This window comes from Ursus americanus, chromosome 26 (assembly GCF_024610735.1).
Source record: "Ursus americanus isolate L20-20 chromosome 26, mUrsAme1.1.p, whole genome shotgun sequence".
NCBI classification, from domain to species: Eukaryota; Metazoa; Chordata; class Mammalia; order Carnivora; family Ursidae; genus Ursus; species Ursus americanus.
Window position 1 is genome coordinate 16,134,252 of NC_142152.1, and position 20,978 is coordinate 16,155,229.

At 41.0% G+C, this 20,978-nt stretch overlaps 1 protein-coding gene across 1 annotated transcript in view; it reads right to left on the reverse strand.

Annotated features, from left to right (window-relative positions):
- Positions 1 to 5,177: 5,177 nt before the first annotated feature.
- SYNJ2BP (synaptojanin 2 binding protein) overlaps positions 5,178 to 20,978 on the reverse strand; it is a 34,365-nt gene continuing 18,564 nt past the window's right edge. The window contains exons 2-4 of the mRNA XM_045807922.2: positions 18,393 to 18,529; positions 8,468 to 8,563; positions 5,178 to 6,067 (exon numbers count right to left, since the gene is read on the reverse strand). Of these exons, the coding sequence (XP_045663878.1) occupies positions 5,927 to 6,067; positions 8,468 to 8,563; positions 18,393 to 18,529 (374 nt within the window). The 3' untranslated portion in view covers positions 5,178 to 5,926. The remainder of the gene's footprint in view (positions 6,068 to 8,467; positions 8,564 to 18,392; positions 18,530 to 20,978) is intronic.

A 20,978-nucleotide genomic window follows, 5' to 3' on the forward strand; every position in this document is an offset into this window, starting at 1 on the left:
AGTATTGTTTTAACTCACAAGGTTTCGCAGTGGTTTGTTACATAATTGGTAACTAACATACCTTCTTTGCCCATCAAGGGAGAAAATGGCCATTCTGTACACACTACAATGATAGACTAGCCCTTGGACTTCATTCGGGTCTGAACTTTGCTTAAGTCATGTGACAGAGCAATGATGACCAAGGTACACTGCCTTTTCTCTTCATATCCAAGTCAGCTATATGCGAAGTAACTTAGACAAAAGGTCAATATTCAGTTCTGACAAGCCCTTTTTCATTCTGCAGCACAAACCCTTTTCTGCCTTCTATATATGTTGTCAGGCTTTCCGGGGAGAGAGGGGATATAAGTAAGATAGTAAATGTTGGCGACTGTATGTACCCTTATCCTTATCTCCTATATCAAAGCTAAGCCCCAAACTGGTCATTTAGACTTCTTCCTCTTTCCACTGTTCTGTGAGATGCTATGGTAAGAAGATGACAGAAAAATAAGGAGATATTTATTCAATAATCTCCAAAATAAGGTGGAAAAAAGATTGTAAGATTCGCTGACAAATGCAGCAAGTTTTTATGAATGCCAATATGAGCTAGGCACAGTCAGATACACTGTTCTCTCATCTGCTATCTCTGGTATCAAATAGCAAAGTTTAGGAGAGATTATCAGCTATTTTAATGGCCTCTTTTACACGTTTAATCTGTGGCGATGTTCTCTAGAAGATATGGTTCTATGTCCCTGTGTCTTCCAAGTTGCAACAGGGCATCTATTTGATCTGAGAAACTGATTGCTGTTTAGATCTAGGCACGCAGTGTGAACTAGGATCAAAGTAGAAAGGAAGCAAAACAGGATTCATAAGGGAAATAATCGGCCTGGGGGTAAAAACGCACATATATTCAGGAATAAGAAACTCCTATTCAAATCAGCATTGCAAATGCAGAATTAAAGTGGGATTCAATTCGGAAATCTGTAAACTAGGAAGAGGGATCATCCCATTTTCCTATAATTGGTTAATAAATTTAGTGAAGTTCTTTTGTCAACGACTCTGTTAATGATTGACTTGCATTTCAAAACAGACTTCAGCCCTCTCCCCTACTCTCTTCCCCTAGCAAAAAGAAAAAGAACATGAAGAGCATGGAAAACGTTTGGAAACGGGACCTAGCATTTGTAGAACTCCTTTAGACACAGCAATACTTTCCTACGATATAGGTCGTTACAGTACCAAGGGCATCGGGTAAGCACATCAAGCTTTATAGTGTATCTGTGCGTAACTATCAACATCAGGCAAGAGCCTATGGCAGTTAAGAATCTGGTTCCAATCAGAACAGCATTCCTTAAAATAGTCTTCTTTTTTATCACAATTGCCCTTTGGGATGTGAGTGCTGGTCTCAAAAAGATTTGCTTATAGATCAAAGAGAAACAGCAAAAGGGGCTTATTCCAGGATAGTAACCAACTCTGAACCAATTATAGGTAGGAGGTTGAGAGCTTCATAACTTAATCTTGTATTTCTAGATGATGTTAGCAAAATATTTTAAGATCACCAACGAATACTCCCCCACATTCAGATAATGAGCTGTTTCAGCTTAGAGTGACTGGATCTCATGCGTCTCTGTATCATCAGCACCCAATATATAGGTAGTCGTGTGCTGAAAGAAAAAAGCCTCATCTGTCCAAAGATAAATTCTGACTAAAATGGACTAGAATAAAATCTTTATTGGCTCCACATGAAATTACACGAATACCACTCCCCACCCCGGCCCATACTTGACAACCTAATGTTTCTTATGTTGTTCCATTTCTTTAAATAATAGTTTAAATTGCTATTTACACAATAAAAACAATGTCCAGCATCAAAAAAACACACTTCTCTAGTTTAGAACTACTGGACTAGTCACAGGAGAACTCATGTGATTGAATTTTATCTTAGGGCTTTCGTAGATTCTTCTGTGGAATCTCCCGGTTCTGCATGACGGCTTGCAATCCCCAGTCTCTATTCAAGGCCCAGAGAGGAGAGAGAAGTGGGTTGAGATAAAAAGGATAGTTTCTTCTATGTTCATGTGGTGCATCCATTCCAGACATAAATAAGAGACAGAAAGGGCATCTTTGCAACAAAGTCTTTGATCTGAGTTGTTTACCTCTCTGAGCTTTGATTTTCTCATCTCTAAGATAGATTCATCCTAGAATCTTTCTTGCTCCCTTTTAGCTCCAACGTTTTTTGATTGGGTTCTAATTTATTTAACAGATGCACAAACTAAAACGCTAATATATTTTGCTGGTCAGTCCTTAGCAAGTAAGAAGCTGCAGAATACCCCCATTTCTTATTCCACATCTATACTTGGGCAGAAACTCACAGGGAGCGGGGCTCGAAAAAGACCCAAGCGAAATTCTCATTTTATCCTGGGGCAAATGCCTGTGCGTGATTTGCTAATTTATTATTTTTTTGTTTTTATTTAATAATTTAAATGCCACGGAGCATTGTCTACTGACACTGCACAGTGGAATCCACCTATGAACTTTATTTTACTGCTGCCTGAGTCCCATCCCAGAGATTTTATTTAATTGGTCTAGGTACAGGCTGGGAACCAGAATTTATAAGCTCTTCAGATGATTCTAACCTGAGAAAAAGGGTCCAACTATTGTCAGGGAGCAGTGATTTTCAAACTCTACTGCAAATCAGTCACCTGGAGGGATTATTAACACACAGACTGCTGGGTGCTGTACACAGTTTGATTCAGTAGGTCTGGGGTGAAGCCCAAGAACTTACTTTTCTCACAAGTTCCCCAGTGATGCCGATGCTTTTATCCAGAGACCACACTTTGAGAGCCGTGGCCAGTGAGAAATATCATTGAGAGTGGCGCCTCAAGTCCTAGGTTATTTCCTGATTTCTATCATTACCACCTATGTAATCTTAGGAAAAGTAATTTATTCTCTTCTCCTTAGTGTCTTTTTAACAATACTTAGATCTCGAGAGTTGTGAGTGATGAACAAAATAGTGTACCCACCCGGGTTTAGTACACTACCTGGCACGAAACGCAGTAACAAATATTAATTTCCTTTTTCCATTACACATAGCTAGACGGTGTGAATAATTAAGTTAAATCAATAGCACAGATTAAAACTTGGCAGGAGAAGGAGACAACTGAAGCAAACAATGTCTTATTAAAATCATATATGTAATATAAGATGATAAATAGGAGAAGTGTTTTAAGTATATTGTCTTAAAATACTTGCACTCAATTTTCAAAACTTTAAGCACAGTAATTTAGGTAGCGGGACTATTAGATACAATCTATAAAGTGAAAGAAATAATAGATCCGATATATAAAGACCATGAATTTTTAACGACTTACAATAGATACCTCATTATCTATCTATATCATACCTCTGAGACCTCACCTAGGATAATAATTTAGTTTTCTAGACAATCAGAAATAAAAACTGAATAGCACACGTGCCTGAAACTTTAGTCATGGATCTTTAAAATGCTCGCTAATTCCAGAGAAAACCTAAATTATTAAAGTGCATAAGAATCCCTATTATTGAACAAGCAAACCTTCTACCAACAAGGGGACAGGTGTCCTTTTTATTTACACCTACCAACAAACAAACAAACAAACTAGATAGCTTTCCTCCTGCTCGTCATTTCATTCTGAAAGTCTCAAGATCGTCTCAGGCGTTGATGTCCAAACCCTGAGATGAACCCTGGGAGGGAAGCAGGCCCACCGCAGAAGCTGCTGCACACGCCTCCAGACACAGGGAGGGCGGCAGGGCTTGTGCCGGCACGGCTGGGCTGGTCAAGGTGAGACCTGGAATAGCGTTCATGCGTCTCTGCTGACCTACAGGTGCAGCCATCTAAGTGAGGCTCAAAGGTACTGAACAACTCAGGTCTAAAGGCCTAAGTCCTACCAGGATTGTTTAAAGCAAGTTTCTCCCTATACCAATGGTTGGCCCAGAAGCAAGGTCTTACGAGGGTTTGTACCTTTAAAAGCCTTCCCTCCCACTCTGGCCTGAAGCCATTATGTGGCAGCTCTCTTTTTTGGAGTTGGGGGGGTGGTGATGGCTGCCTGCACTTCTCTGTTACTACGTTGTGTTCTGAATTTCTTTTCCCATTTCTTACTGTTTTCAACTGTTACTTAACCTGATGATATACTTTTAACTTCTCATCTATTTATGAACTCTAACTAGACTGTGAGCTCCTCAAGGGTCCTTCATTTGTCTCCTTTCTCCATAGAACTTTCTTAAGTGTCTTCTCAGGAACCGTTCCCTTTTGCTGTCTGCAATATAAATCTGACACTCTTTGTAGAAGGGTCTTAACAAAGCTGGTGTCTAGTCAACATCCGTAAAATGCTAACTGGATTGTCCAAGCTAAAAACTGGACACAACTGGTTGCCTCAGGGAAAGTCTTCATACTCATGCTGTCAGGATTATCTAAGGCCTACAGTCTAGACAACATATTTGGAGGATGGAAAGGATTTTTTTAAAGCCAGAGAATTAGCCTTGGTTTAGCTCTCCTTAGCGCTTGTTTAAAACCAACGTTTGACATCACATGAACAGAATGGCTCCTACCTCATTAATGTCTTTGGTATTCCTGAGCGTCCATTCATCCGTATCCTTCTCTCAAGGTTTCCCCATGAAACAGCCACCAAACTTCCCTACCCACTAAAAAACAAAACAAACAAAAAAAACCTTTTTCTTCCCCTTCCGTGCAATATGGTTTATTAGAAGCCATAGCCAATGCCTAGAGCCTTTCAAAAAAACCCGCAACCCAAACTCTCTCAACTGAATCAGAAGCAGAGCTGATTTCATGTCTACCCTGCCAGAGAGCAGTTCCTTCTCTCAGAATTTGCCTGTCACTAGAAACCAAAAAATCTGTTAGATGGCCTGAGACGGTTCAGGGGCCACCTTGGAGGCATTACCCTTTTGTCTTTTAGAGTTTTTTTCCCTGGGTTGGTCTGGCCCCATCCCCAAAGCTCCGACAATCATCCCAACTGATCCTTTAACAGGCCTGTGAGGTACCAAAAAATTCACTGGGGCAGCCCAGAGAACAAGTAAGATTTATCTTTACATCTCGAGGTGTGGGGAACAGATGGATCACACCAAAGCTGGATTATGACATTTCACCCCCACTTCAGCATAGCTATTATGAGAAGAAATACTGTTCTAAGATCCTTAATTAGTTGCTTCGGTTTTCTTTTTTTTTTTTTTTTTTTAATGACTCGGATTGGGCATCCTCTTTCAAGGCTCACTGTCTCACTCCTGCTATATATCCAATTCTTCCATTAAGAACTTCCCTTCTATCAGAAACCTGAAACCAAAAGCAGCTTTCCACTTCTTTAATTCTCCATAAGGCATCACTATTATACTGTCATGTATGGATGTGTGTGTGTCCGTGCGTGTGTCCGTGCGTGTGCGTGCGAATGTGCACGCATTTACTTTTTTACAAAAGTAAAAATGCTCTCATTATCCTGTGTTTGATATAGGCACCCAAGTATGTAGATAGCAATTAAATAAAGGCCACAAAAACTTCCCAAGGAAGATGATTAGAAGAAAAATCCTCTCTTCTTTCAATCACACAGCTGGCCTTTGAGGCTTGCCAGCTAAGAAAAAGGTATCACCCGTGCTGATGGGAAGACTGGACCTTTCCCTCTTTGGATTGTAGCTGAACTTCTATTGGCAGTCCTAGCAAAATACGTAACTCCCCATTTGTTCTAAGCATGTCTTTTCTTCAGCCTTCTTTCAAACGATGCCTTCACTCTCCCATGAGATATGAGGATGTGGAGATTTGGACAGAGAGGTCCTGCTTGGGTAGCAGTCTCTTTCAATGATGTGCTGGCTACGCAGAGAGAGGGAAGGACATGGGAGAATGGCAGGGGACGAGGGTGAGAGGGAAAGGAAATGTGTCTTCTAGTGGGAGGACTGGAAGAGAGCAAGCTTTTCAGAGTTGCTGCCGGTATCTCATGAAGGCCCAGGCTGCTATCACGGTGAGGGCAAACACAGGCAGCAGCACCAGAGCTGTGGGGATGCCACTCGGCTCCCCTTCACTTCGATGTCCTATAGGCCCATTCTGCACCTGTAACTGGAAGGGAGAGAAAAACGTTATCTCTAGTGAGCAATGTGTGTTTACCCCAGCTGAAGTGTCCAGGTTACACATCACCTGGGTCTAGACCACCCAAAGCTGTAACCTCCAAGCACTGTCCAGCAGAAGGAGTCCTCTCTGTTCTCAATTGATACATCAGTGCCATCAACTCTCTGGAAAGAAGCCTGATGGGGAGGCATTTAACCTTGCTGTGCTATTGACCTAGAGGGACCCGAGGGTGAGAGATAACCTCTTTCTGTTTCTCTATTGCCTCCACCAAGCTCTGTGTGTATCATACTGGGAAAATGAAGATAGGAAATGAAGCCTATTGATCCTGTAGGGAACCTCAAAATGACTGGGCAGGCGCAGAGGGTGCCCACCTTCCTAGAAATGGTTACTTAGAAAGACTGCCAGTTGTCAGAAAGCAGTAAGGGCAGATCTGAGCAACAGTAACACAGGTACGGTGCCATGTCTGGAAATACTTTCCAATTCCCAAAAGGCACCAACTTCTCCTGATACGGTGTCATGGCCTTCATCTCTATTTTGTAACACTAGACACAGATAAAGAGGAAACTTACATGGCACAGAGGTAAAAGACTCAGAGGTAAACAAGTAAAAACAAATCACATCCTAGTGGTAATAATTTTCCACTGCCTAATAAGCATTCCCTTTTGAGGCTGGGTGGCATTTCTTCATATTAACTTTTTTTAGCAAGCAAGTGGGGGCATGGAGGCGGGTGGGGGAAGAGGCAGAGGGAGAGAAAGAATCCTAAGCAGGGTCCATGCCCAGCGTGGAGCCCAATGTGGGGCTTGATCCCACGACTCTGAGGTCATGACCTGAGCCAAAACCAAGAGTCAGATGCTTAACTGACTGAGCCACTCAGGCGCCCCTCTTCATATTAACTTTTAATAGCTAACTTGCTACAGTTGTGATGCCATCTCGTTTCGGTTCAATTTAACCTCCTCATTACAACCTGTGAAAAGTCTGACCCTTCAGTCTGAAAGGCAGCGCTGCATAAACTACCTTTTCTATCCTTTAGCCCATCTCTACATCTTCACTCGTTTCCTGTTCAGATGTCCTGAGAGGGCATGCCCAAGAACAACATACGGTTTTTAGGGCTAGGCCAATTCTCTGACCAGAGTTTTATTAGGGGTTACTCTGTTTTATTAGAAATTATTTATGGACGTTTTCCAAAACATGAACTTTGGAAATCATTTCCCACATGCCTTCAAAAAGAACTCTAATCATACCTGAAGTGTATACTTACATTCACTACTTGCCTTTACTATTGCATCAAGTCTTCCATGCTTTAGAAACAGAAGAGCCAAGGCAGAAGTAGCTGATTACCAATACTGTCTCCTACTGACCTGTTTTCTAATCCATCACACAGATTCTGCTTGCAACCCTGATATCTTTCATGCCTCACCCCTTCAGCTTTGTACCATCTCCTGTCAAGCTCTTCTTCAGCCTCTGAAGCCTCACTCAAGAGCTGAGTGAGGCAATGACAGCATCATTTAAGAGGGCACACTGAACCTGTGCTGTAAATGCACCCCAAAGTCCTTGGTGCCACGGGAGGAATTAGGTCTACCCGGCTTCTCCACCCACCATCCAAATTATAAAACACTAGGAACTAAGAAGTGGATGCAGGGAGAGGTGCTGCTTTGACTAAATTCTTTAAAAAAAAATTTTTTTTAATTTATTTATTTGAGACAGTGAGTGAGAGCGCGAGCACATGTGGGCAGGGGGGGCGGGGAGGCAGAGGGAGACGCCGACTCCCCACTGAGCAGGGAGCCCGACGCAGGGCTCAATCCCAGAACTCCAGGATCGTGACCTGAGCCGAAGGCATATGCTTAACCCATCGAGCCACCCAGGTGCCCCTTGACTAAATTCTGAATTCCATTTCCTTTCTCCTGGAGATCCCCTTTGAGCATTAGAGCTTTGGTCAAGAGGGTCACCAAGTTGATAAGAAAAGGGTTCATGTGGTGATAGGGAAAAGCACACGGTGGGTATCAGAAAACCCCCACCTCTACACTTCAAGTTTCATTAATAGGTATGTTCAAGGGCAGACATAGGTTTCCTTCCCCACTAAAAAAGAAAATTGATTCTGTTGAATTTTCTCGCCATTTATTTTAATTTGGTTGTCAGGCTTTATATTTAAGGCACATCGCCTGGAAGCTAGGACCTAGGCTGTAAGCACACTGTCTGAATTTCCTTTCATGAGTAGTGGAAGTCCCTGAAGACCCCTGCCTGTGCCAGACAAGCTTTTCAAAAGAGTGAGAATGAAAGAAAAAACAAACAAACAAAAAAAGCCAAATGCACTATGGAAGATGACTCTGCGCTTTACACCCAGGAATGATACGAAAGCTCGGCACCAGCTCGCTGGCCGCAGTCGACACCTACCCTGTGCTGCACTCTCAGGGACACGGCATAGCCTGCGTTACGAAAAAGGTCTACAGCATCCTGGTGCAGCAAGTTCCTGAGGTCTTGGCCATTGACCTGTCAAAAACAGCAAGAAAAGTAGTAAGAGAGGTAGAACCATAAGTCAAAGATTTCTATTCACGTGACTAAACATTTAAAAACTACGGAGCAAATTCCAAGGACTAGGAGAATGGGTCAAGTAACGTAGAGCTCAGAGTCACTTTTTCACTTTCAAAGCTATGTTTTCCTAGAACTGAGGTTCCATGGGCCATCTGAAGAGCACCAAGGTTTAAAAAAAAAAAAAAAAAAAAAAGGAAGTCTCTCCTTCACCTTAGCTCCTGCTGCCTATCTCATTTTGACACTTGGGTTTCTGTCACTGTACCTGTGTGTCTCCCGTGAGCAGCAGCCTGCTTGCCTACAGCTAACATGGTCTTCTGGGTTGCGACCCTACCCTTTACATTGCTAATCCCTGGCACTGTAGGCTTCAACTCTAGAAATATAACTCTATGAAACAATTTATTTTGATGTGGTGCAAACCTACTAGCCCTTTCTATTGGTCTTGTTCAATTGTGAACAATTTTCCTTGATTCCATGGATATTCCCATCCTCCACCAATTTACTAATTTTACAGTGTTTCTTTGATGATACAAATTCTTAAAACTTCAGTGTAGGTCAGTCCTACCATTTAGAAGTGAGAGATGACCAGTGGTATTAATACTTCTTAGTGTTAGGAGTGACACTGTCCACAAGTGATATCTACCCTACGCCACACTCAGTGGCACAGCAGAGCCCACTTTATACAAGACCTACACATCTTTTGTGCATGTCAATGTCAATAGCAACAGCAGCAAGAACACCTCATGTACTTATTTGGCAGGTTTTGTGCTGTATGCTTTACATACACTGTCTAATGTCATTCTCATGATAATCCTATGAGGTAGACACCATTTTTATCTTGTTTTCAAAGACAAAGAAATTGGAGCTTAAGAAGTTAGATAATTTACCCAAAGGCAAAGTACATGTAGGAGCTAGGGCTAGGGTTTTTAAATACCAGAAGTAAAGTTACAGTGCCCTTGCAAGGTACTGTTCCTTCTACACTATTACTTTTCCTCCTGAACTCACCAACTACTCTTAGCTGAAGCTCAAGCCATTGATTTATTCAAGCCTCTCATCTTCCTTGTTACCGTCTTCCTTCTCCAAGAGGTTCATATCACTCTTCCACACAATCTCCTGCTAGGTGAATTTATCTAACAACACTTTGGTGTTATAGACTGTCTACCTTACTCTCAGAAAACTGACCACAATTTCTACTCCCTTCACATTTCCTATTCCTTTACTGAATCTGCTCATTATCCTCATCAAAACCTTTAATAACCTTTTTAGACTTTATTTGCATCCTTACCCATCTAGGAGTTCTTGCTGTAATTTCAACAAAGCACTTTGTAAACTATTAGAATCCCTTGTCCCCATGATCTTCTGCCATCTTTACAATTCTGCACACCACACTGCATTAATACTTTCCTTGTCATTACTGAGTTTAATACTCCTGGAAAAATACACTCATACTTTCCAGCACAGATCCATGCTGGCTGATACTTGCTATATCCTTATGACCGCTTTTCTCACCTGGTGAACTCCCTAATGAATGCCCAGGAGCAGCAGCTGTTCCAGACCTTTCCTATCATCAAACCCCAGCTCTGATCCTATCTCCTCTCTCGACTCCTTTGCCTTATCTTTTTTGAGAATACTGATAACTTCTCACTCTCTCTCCATGTTCTTTCCTTCCCTTTCAAAGTTTTGTGGTAGTCTCTCACTACTGCTTTGGCCCTTGTTTCTGAATTAGATCCATTTCCTTTACCAAGGCTAAACCACCCACTGGTGCTCTTGGTCACATTCCTTCTAGCCTTCTTAGAGAACATAAGTGATCACTTGATCCTCTTGATTCCTTCATTATTATTGCTCTCTGCTCTTTCTCAGCTAAAATTATCCTCATCTATAAAGAAAACAAAGTAAATATTTCTTGGAACCCACTATCACCCTCTGCCCATCTTCTGTCCTCTTCCTTCCATTGCAAAACCTGTTGAAAGAGCTGTTTGAAAGCACTGCCTCCACTCCCTCTGCAGCCATGCACTCTATTCCCTGGTACTGCCCTAATGTATGAGGTGGCAGGAAAGAATATTCTGTCCTGCGAGTCAGCGGTGACTTCCAATCATCAAATCCTACAGCCCTTTCCCAGTCGTCAGACCTCCCTCCCTTTTGCAGTTCTGTATGGTCAGTTCTGTATGGTCTCAGTTTTTGAAGACTTAGCTCCCTCGGTTCTTGAAGGATTCCTTTCCTGATCCCTCTTCCCTTCCTTCCCTCTTAAGGGAAGGAAGCATTCCTCCATGTCTGTAGTCCTCTGTCCCTCTCTCTGCTCTCCCATGGTGATCTTTCACAATTTCAACTGTACTCTGCAAGACAACTCCCCAATTTTTATCCTCGTTTCTACTTCTGGACTTGCCAGTTTCCTGCTGGGTGCCTGTACTGGAGTATTCTGCTACACCCCAATTCAACATATCCAAAGCCTCCTTTATACTTCCCACAAAACCAGACTATTGCCACTACCATTCCTTCAAACTAAAATTCTGATATTTTTAAACTCCACTCCCTATCGATGTTCACATACAATACCCTGTCAAATCCTATAGCCTAACACACTATTTGCCTTCAACTGCCTCTCTCTTTAGGCGGGATACTTTCAGATGAACTATTGTGATCACCTTCTCTCTGATTCACTTACCTCTAGTCCCTCCCCCACTCTATCCTATCCAAATACGGTCTCCAGATCAAGCTTCCTAAGGTACCGTTTTGTTTCTACAAAACTGGGAGCAGGGGCGGAGAGAGTGCATGCCTGATTTCTCATTCTGGTGTTCAAAGTCCTCCAGGAAGTGGCTCCAACCCACCTCCTTAGTTTAATCTCGCATTACTCCCTTTCATAAATCCTGTGCTCTAAATCACATAATTCACTGTCCCTAGGACATAAAACATATATCCTTACCTTTATACCTATGCCCTAGCTATTTCCACCATCTGAATACACTTCCCTTTTTAAAAATTCTATGTACCTTCCAAGTTTAATCTTAAACAGGATCAGTCCTGCTACCTATAGTGTAGAAATGAATATAGTTTTCTAGTTGATAGACTTTGATTTCATGCCTCCAAGCCACCTTCTGATTATGCCTTTTGTTTGTTTTGGCAAACATGACCCAGGGAAAGAACTTCAGGACTCCTAGAACCATCACAATGAATTCTCAACATCTCAACTTTCTAGTTAATTCCTCGGGGAGAGAATCGGTGTGAGATTGCTGACTATAGTGGGAAGGCTCATGTAACTAATCTGGCCCATGTGATAACTATATTTCTCATTGTAAGGAAATAGGCATTTTCTCTTAGAGACAAGTTAGGTTAATGATGCGGTCATGTCAATGCATGTCAAAGATATCAGAACCAAGTTTCATAGTGGTAAGAATGCAAGTGGGAGAACTGAGTCACTACATGACATTCAATGGCAGGAGTACTGAGTTCAAAATCATCTTTGCAATCACAGTCAACAATAACTGCCAGGAATCACTGCATATTTATTATCATGTATGGAGCGGTCTCTTCATTTTACACGTACTAACTTATTTAGTCTTCACAATAATCCTATGACTTACGAACTCCCATTTTATAGATGATAAAGCCTGGAAGGCTACGCAACTTGTCCATGGGCATATAGAATGGAAGTAGCAAAGCCAGGATTCAAATAGCCTGGCTGTAAAACCTTCACTTTAAAACACTAACCCATAGAAATTTACATTGTAAGCAAGGATTTCGTTTCAGCAACATATCGCTATCCATCACGTTAATATTGTAAATTGAATTTTTACTGATTTTGCAGTTTCATTTGTATCTAATTTGTTATACACTTTTAAAATTTTAGAGTTTTGTATAAGAATATAAGGTGTTTATATATTAATATTTTTATTCATGTGCACATATTGAAGCAGCGTTAACATTTAGGAAGATAAAGTTTAATTAAGTGCCAAGTCGTTGACAAGACCTTTCTAGATAACTCTGCTAGATGTGACTAATTTACTTCTTTGAATCTCCATATTATGTAACGATCTTAAAGCTCAAAGTGAATTCTACCCTATATTATATCACTTTACATTCTACTATAAATAACTTGGAGAGACTGTATCACAAAACTATTATAACTCCTGTAATATCTGAAGAGTACTTCGAACAACACTTGAGTATAATAAATATCACATGATTTCCTGAGGTTTGCGTGCAGACTGCACCCTGCAAAAGCCTGACTGACAGATTCTCAATATTATACAAAGCTGAAAGGCCTGGACTCTGACAGCAGCTTTGCCTGTCAGTGACTCAGTGTGTAACCTTGGTTCTCACCTGAGCCTCCTTCTGCTCATGGGGAAGAAGGACATTGGTGGTATCAGGCAAAAGAAGGTGCCATACAGGGCATAAGCCAATTATACCAATCATGCCTGTCAACCCTCCTAGTTAGGGCTGAAAGTACTATGAAAGGACTGTTATTCTAATTACTTAAAAAAAAAAAAAAACCCAGACAAGAGGGCTTTGAGACATTCAAGGGGAATTTCTTTTTTAAAGAACCCTTTCTTATCCTTTGCCCAAAATAAAAACATCCCCATAAAACAAATTATGATTCTTTGTCTCTTGACAAGGTCACCTCTACTCCAAAGCCAAGCTGGCTTTCTAATATTTGCCTCCTCCAAGCATTTTTAGATTCTACCTCAGATTGACTAACCAAGTTCCATAGATTTTACCCTTAAATATATGTGGAATTCACTCTTTTTGTCACCATCCACACTAATATAGACCAGGGATTCTCAAAGTGTGACCCCAGAACCAACAGCATTAGCATTCACCACGGAACTTAAAAGTTAAAAGTAATCCATGCTTTCACAAGCCCTCCAAGGGGCTGCAAATGAGTTAATTCTAACCTAAACTGCCTGAACCAATCTTTAACTGGTTTCTACACCCAGCCTACTTACCCTATTCAATACAAATTCTGTGCATACACAGATTTCATCAGTGATTTTCCATTTTCCAAAGTAGTGATTTTTCAAATTTGAGTCTATGGACCCACCACAGAACACAGCGAAGTCAATCCAGTGGGTTAAGATCAGTATTTAATTTTAAAACAGTGAAATCAGAAGAAAAGATAACATAGAATGTATCACATACAGAAGGGGATAAATACTATTTTCTTAAGCTCTGCTTCAATTACATGTGTGTATGCATGTGAGTGTGTATTACCTATGATAGGTCATAATTTAAAACATCTGAGTAACACTTGCCTATAGCAGTGCCTCTCACACTTTATTCACAGCCTTTATTCACACCCAGGGATCTTGCTATAAGGCAGATTTTGATTCCAGTAGGTCTGGGAGGGTTCCTGAGACTGCATTTCTAATAAGCTCCCAAGTAATGGCCAGATGGTCCTTGGACCTCACTTTTAGTCCCAAGAGCTACTCAATGGAGAAATCTTAGAACTGCTAAACTTGCTACTTCAGCTTCCTTAACTCATGAACCTGAGCTATGGCAGATTTGCAACATGCTAGAAAATTCTGCTGACTGAATGTTCAGAGAACTGAAATGGTGGTGTTCTGCTTGCCAGGTGGGAAACGTACAATTTTTTTGCTTTAACTGTGGTTGTGAGCAGTCTTTAAAAATGAGTCTCCTATTTTCTGCCTTAGGAAATGAGTAAACTGAGTTAAAAATTAGTGGGTTTTTTTTTTTGAACTTTAACTTTTCACCTATGTGACTTTTATTTATTCATTTATTTATTTATTCTAGAGAGGCAGAGACAGACAGAGACAGAGAGAGGTAGAGGGCAAGGGAGAAATCTCAAGCAGGCTTCACAGCCAGCTTGAGACCGTCACAGGGCTCGATCTCACAACTCTGAGATCATGATCTGAGCCGAAATCAAGAGTCAGACGCTTAACTGACAGTGCAACCCAGATACCCCCAAATTAGTTACCTTTGATGATTAATAATTTTGAATTGCCTCAAGAGCTCTAACTATAAAATAATATCAATATAAATGTAGACAATGTAGAGAAGGAATGGACTCAATTTAATAAGTACTGACCACAGATTATACTCTGGATATTTTAATTTTTCGGCCAAGATCCTGAAATGAATCACAATGGGGAGGGGCCTTTTTTCATCAGAGTTGAAGAAGGAAGAAAAAACCAGATTATCCAGTTCTAATAAATCAGACCAAGCCAACAAAGTCCGTTATGCTATGATGCACTCACAGAGCAGCTATCTTACTGCATGCCTACTGCAGGCCAGCTACAAGGGTACATGCTGGAGATACTGAGATAGGAGGACAAAGGGCCTCTCGAGGCATCCTTCATCTAAGGGACTCTGCATAGCTCAATGTCTTGGCAGCTGACTGGATGAGGGTTTCTAGTGGGCCTTTCCCATTGATTTCTAAGCTACAGGCAAAGCCAAGTCATTCATTTTTCAGATCATTCCACGGCACCTGGCACAGTGCTCTGCGGGCTGCCAAGTACAGTAGCTGCAAATGCCGAGGATTACTCAGCTCTGTCATTCACCAAGTTAAGAATTCTCTTTGATGAGACCATGAAATGCAGCTGACGAGTGGCCTGATCAGTGCCATTTTGTCATATAAGGGGTTTGGTCAAAAGGGAATATTCATCTATTCAGTGTAATAATCAGCTCACATTACCTTGAGCTTCATAAAAATGTCAAGTTCACTGAGGAGGCCTACTCTTGACTAGCCACCTGCCCTCATTTAGGCAGACACACAAGGGAAATGACAAACCTAGATAGTTTACATTTCTTTCCACAAAAGTAAAATTTCTCCAGGTTCCCTGGTAACCTATACAAATATTAAATTGTCCTCACCATCACACACACAAAATAAACTTTGGGTGAGGAATCTCCATCTCCAGCCCTCATCTCAACTTCAGGTTCATTCTACTGGTAATGTCTGTTTTTGTCTCATGGCTGTCAGATGCAATAGGGCCTTAAAAATAATTTATATTAGTTAAAAATTTTTCTTTTCTTCCTCCCTCTCCCCCCCATTTTTTGAAGTTTAAACATTCCACAGAGATCACAAAAAATTTAACTTTTGATAAGAGGAAACTGCATTAAGTCATGCGATTATTGAATTTTACGTGAAATTAAGACAAAACATGGGCATTATTTCAAGAGAAATGGAAAGATTAAATTAAATCAATAATAAATGGCAGGAAATCTAGATCACTAAATGAGACTTGTATTAATTATCCAAAATGGATGTGCTAAGGAAGTGACATATTCTTAGTCTGATTATCTAGCAAAAGTTAAAAGAGTTGGGGCATATTTTACAACATGGAAAAATAACCTATGTGAAGAAAAACCCGTAAAGAATCAGTAAAGAATCAGTGAGAATATAGGCTAATAAATAGTTCAGCATCATCATTTTACAGAGGCTCCAAAGCCAGTACTAGAGCACTTAAGAACATCAGAGGGAGAGAGTGAGCTACAGAGGAGACAGAACCATTTACCGGTTAAGGCCCAACAAGTTTGCGGAAGGAGAGAGAGTGGAGAGGACGGAGAGGACGGTGAGTGAGGCAACAGAGACAGTATTTCTTAGGAATGGGGTCTAGACAGGAGAATTCTGGAGCAAACTCTTGGAAGGGAAACTGGAGTCAAATAAGAGAGCCCTCGCGAGAATGAAGAGAACACGCTAGCCTTCTCCTCCCCTATACGCTCCGCCTTCTCTCTCAGTCTTATTTCTCTCCGTATCCCTCTTACATTTTTGCCTATTCTTCACCAAGCATTTTCTCCCTCTCTACTTTCCCATGTCTTAATTGGCCAAAACATAAACTTGAATCATTCTTTATTATGTGTCTTATACGTATTTGTAATATTTAATATCTTGTATAGCTCTTTGTTGATATTTCTCCTATTCCTTTTACTTCGATAAAGTAAAATTCTTCTTGCTATAACTTTTAAAGTGAAGCGAGCTGAGTTTGACATCTACTTTTCTCTGCATAGACATCTCTCTCCTGCCATACCCTTTTAAAAAAACTTGAGTGGCCTTCCAATAATTTCTTTCCTCTATGAGGCAATGGTCCACGTAAGAAAAGCTGCTCGTCTTAGCTTATGTCTGATAAATTCTCTCACACTGAGCTATATGACCTTTCCCCCCTAATTCTATCCTTTATAGAAAGCCTGATTATAGTTTTTATATAAAACCATACATAAAATCGATTAATTCAACTTTCTGTTTAGGATAACCCAGCCCTAGCTCCTCATTCACCTCTTAGGAGGCGGTACATCAAACTGATAAAGAGTAGAGGCTCCAAATTCAGACAGACTAGTTTTAGGCCTGCCACCTACTACCTGTGTGACCTCGGGCAAGCTGCTTGACCTCACCAAGACTTAACTTCCTTAGCCGCAAAACACTCATAATAAATGTACTCACCTCATAGGGTTACCACAATATTAAATAAGTGTAAAGTTCTCAGCATATTGCTCAGCATATGGTGCTCAAAAACTTGTAACCATTCTCATTTTTCAACAATCTACCTTTTACCAAATCTTTCTGAATAATATGGCTATCGTCTTAACCCCCATACTTTTCAAATGTAACCCAGGCCCCAGTGTTCTGGAGAGAATGTGGTATACATCACTTTAAACTGCCTAGTTTCTACCTACATGCTATATCCCTTTAACAACCCACTCTTAAATTTTCCTTAATCTACCACTCAAGTTGAATTCATGTTTTTAGGATGTCTTTCTCCAGGGAGCTATAGGAAATAATCTATTTGTAAACTTCTCAGTATCGTTTTGAGATAAAAGGTATTTATTTATCAGTCTGTATCTCTCAAGTTAAAAAAAAAAGGATCTAGGAGAGTTCAATGGTCTGAAAAGCAGCAAAATAGTTGGTGAGAAGGACAAAAATAGGATATTACCATCCATGATACTATACCTTTCTGAGTTTGCCTGAATGTCTCAACTTGGTGATTTGTTAGATATATAATGACCATTGTGCAAGGATACAAAAGGTTAAAAAAAGATCTAGCCCCTGCCCTTGAGGAACTTCTAAAAAAGAATCAAATTAATGCTCACCATATAGTGTCTTATTACAAACAGCAGAGTGAAATGGGAGCCCAGTGGACAGATACCCAAGTAAGAATGCATTCCAGGGGCGCCTGGGTGGCGCAGTCGTTAAGCGTCTGCCTTCGGCTCAGGGCGTGATCCCGGCGTTACGGGATCTAGCCCCACCTCAGGCTCCTCCGCTATGAGCCTGCTTCTTCCTCTCCCACTCCCCCTGCTTGTGTTCCCTCTCTTGCTGGCTGTCTCTATTTCAGTCAAATAAATAAATTAAATCTTTAAAAAAAAAAAAAAGAATGCATTCCAATTTTCCATCTTCATGACGGGTGAGAAGGGCTCTGAGTCTAAAAAAGACACTTAATTCCCACCTTCCTTTTGTGTCTCTTTGGACTACAGGAAGACACACATTAGTCTTTCAATTAACAAAAGGGAGGTGATAAAGTATAATTGAAGGCCAACAATTGTGGGTGTTAAGTCCCTTTCACCCACATTAGTCCCTTATCCCTCCCCATTCCCTGTCTTTTGAACTTGGCTAAATAGCTTCACATTCTGGACTGAATATGCCTTGTCTATCAAGTGAGGAATTATCCTCTTTATGTTTGGGTTGGTAAAGGTGACTAATCAAGGTCCCTCCCACAAAATTCTACAATCCAGATATTTCCAGATGCAAAAAGGCAGGCAGAAATCTTCCCAAGGAAGGGGCCAAGGGTAAGAACTGGGGTCTAGGGAGCAAGGAACAGTGAAGGAGGCCGAAGCCAGTTCTCACCGAGAGGATCTTATCACCCTCCTGGAGCCGCCCATCCAGGGCCGCAGCCCCATTCTCTTTGATGCGGCTGACGTAGATGCCACTGTCGTTGGAGACATACTGCTGATCTGTGCCACCGACGATGTTGAAGCCCAGCCCTGAGAAAATCATGGAGGAGTTGTAAAGGAGACAGTGGTGAAGAAGAAAGGGATTAGAGGAGAAGAGAGAAAGAGTAAAGTCCTAGTGGGGAGGGGAGGCTGATGAGCCAACTGTGATGTAACTGACCAGCAGACACGGGCAAGGTCAGTGAAGAGTGTCGTCAACAGAGGTCAAGAATACCAGAGTCGCCCACTTAGACCAGGCAAGACTAAAAATACAAACGCAGTCATCAAACATAGTTTGCTGGGTATAAAAACAAAAGATCTATACTAAACTCAGTGAAAGAATAATGGTGATTCTTGTAAGATGTGCTTTTGTTCACATTCGATTTTGATTCTGCTGGTGGCATTTAGAGGACCCAATTCTTGACTTTCCTGCTATTAATGTAACACGGTGAGCTGTGCTCATGAGAAGCCATGCTTTTAAGTAACTAGCAAAACTTTTTTTATTGGGGCACCTGGGTGGTTCAGTCGTTAAGCGTTAAGCGTCTGCCTTCGGCTCAGGGCGTGACTGCCCCCCCCCCCCGCCCGCGCCCATCAGGCTCCTCCTGCTGGGAGCCTGCTTCTTCCTCTCCCACTCCCCCTGCTTGTGTTCCCTCTCTCGCTGGCTGTCTCTCTGTCAAATAAATAAATAAAATCTTTTAAAAAAAACTAATTAGCAAATGAACTGTCTTTAATTCAGTGGAGGAGAGATTCTTAACCAAAGCTTCCCCTTCATCCTTCCCTTCTCCCAATGTTCAGGACAGTTTGTGTATGCAAGTGTTGTGGAAGAAATGGTCTTAGGAGTTTCATTTGCTTTTCTATTCTGAGTGTAGATGCTGGCAGGAATCCTGGGAACTACAAGGGTAACTGAAGCTTCATAATACGACTAAATCACCAAATTCACTGTTTCTTTTTCTACCTACAGTGCAAACAACCATGAATTTGGGTAGTTTGCCAAGTTTTATTCACTGTAGGAAACTATCCACGGGTTAACAGCTCTCCATTCTCCCTCTCGACCTAAACCCTGGCAACCACTCTTCTATTCTTTGTTTCTCTAAGTGACTAATTTAAATGGGTATAAAATTTCAGTTATGCAAGATGAGTAAGTTCTGGAGATCTGACGTAGAACTTGATGCCTATAGATAACAATAGTATTACTGTACACTTAAAAATCTATTAAGAGAGTAGGTCTCATTTAAGTGTTCTTACCATAATAAAATAAAATAAAATTTTTAAAAGAAAGAAGACTAGTAAAGTATCATTTCCATGGACAAACCACTAAGTTGTGGAAAGAATTTCACTATACAAAAACCTTTGTTACAAAGGGATTTTATCTATGCATTAAAAAGGAAAAAAAAAAAGGAACCTCTCTAGGGTTTTCTTTCTGTCAGATACTGTAGAAGTCATAGCCACAGTGCCAAGAGAAAAAAAAGTTTGAAAACAATTAAACAAAAATCTGGCGGCACAATTAGAAGGAATAGCCATAATCACTAGCTTACTATTGGTTTCAGTAGAAAACAGACACTTAAGGAGACATATGTGGGCTTTCCAAAAAATTCTCCCCATTGGTGGGATGAAAGCTTATGTGCGAAGCTCACAGTATTAACATAAGTACTAGCAAATCAATCTGTGATTTAAGGAAACACATGGCCAAAGAGAAAGAAGCAGCAGGAAACATCTCATTAGATAGCATACCTTGTGGACCAACTATCATCTCAGCTAGAGAATGAAAAGGGTTTAAGATACAGGATAGCAAGAGCTCCTTCTGAAAGATGACTATTTCAACTTCCTTGAAGAATAGGGTATGAAAATTTAAGTTACTAAATGGTTTCCCTTAGAACACTCTTGATTTGTATCATAGTGGGTGGGAGGTACTGGAAAAGGGACAGTGGGTAGTGATAAGACAGAAACGTAGGTGAAGCCTGATTCGTGAAGGCTTTGAAATTACTTCAAAACTGTGACAGGCTTGAGCAAGGTGGCTGAGGACAACCAGCCTCTCACAATACTAGCACAAACTATTTGGAGAAAATCTTTCCAATCTAACATCTTCACCAAACGTTACAGATGACTCGGGGGACTTGGGGCACAGGGAGCATGTGTTAAGTAGCTAAATGCAATATAGTAGTTAGAAAGAGGAGGGACTTAGCTACTGGTTATTGAAAGCTACAGAACAGTGCCTTAAAAAGGAGAGTGGAAGAAATCTTACTGAAATTTTCTATAAACATACAAGTGCTTACTCTCACCCAGAAATGACATTATATAGGCATGTTTGTAAGTGATTGTTACGTTAGTTATAAAGGAACTACACCACTTAACATGAAAACTCTGAGACTGACATGAGGTCTCTTTGTTCAGCCGGAACATTTACAGAACTGAACTCACCTATAATTTGAAGCATTGCTGAAAAAAATGGGAGTCACCGGAGGACTGAGCAGCAGTACTACCAATTCAAACCTGATCACTTACT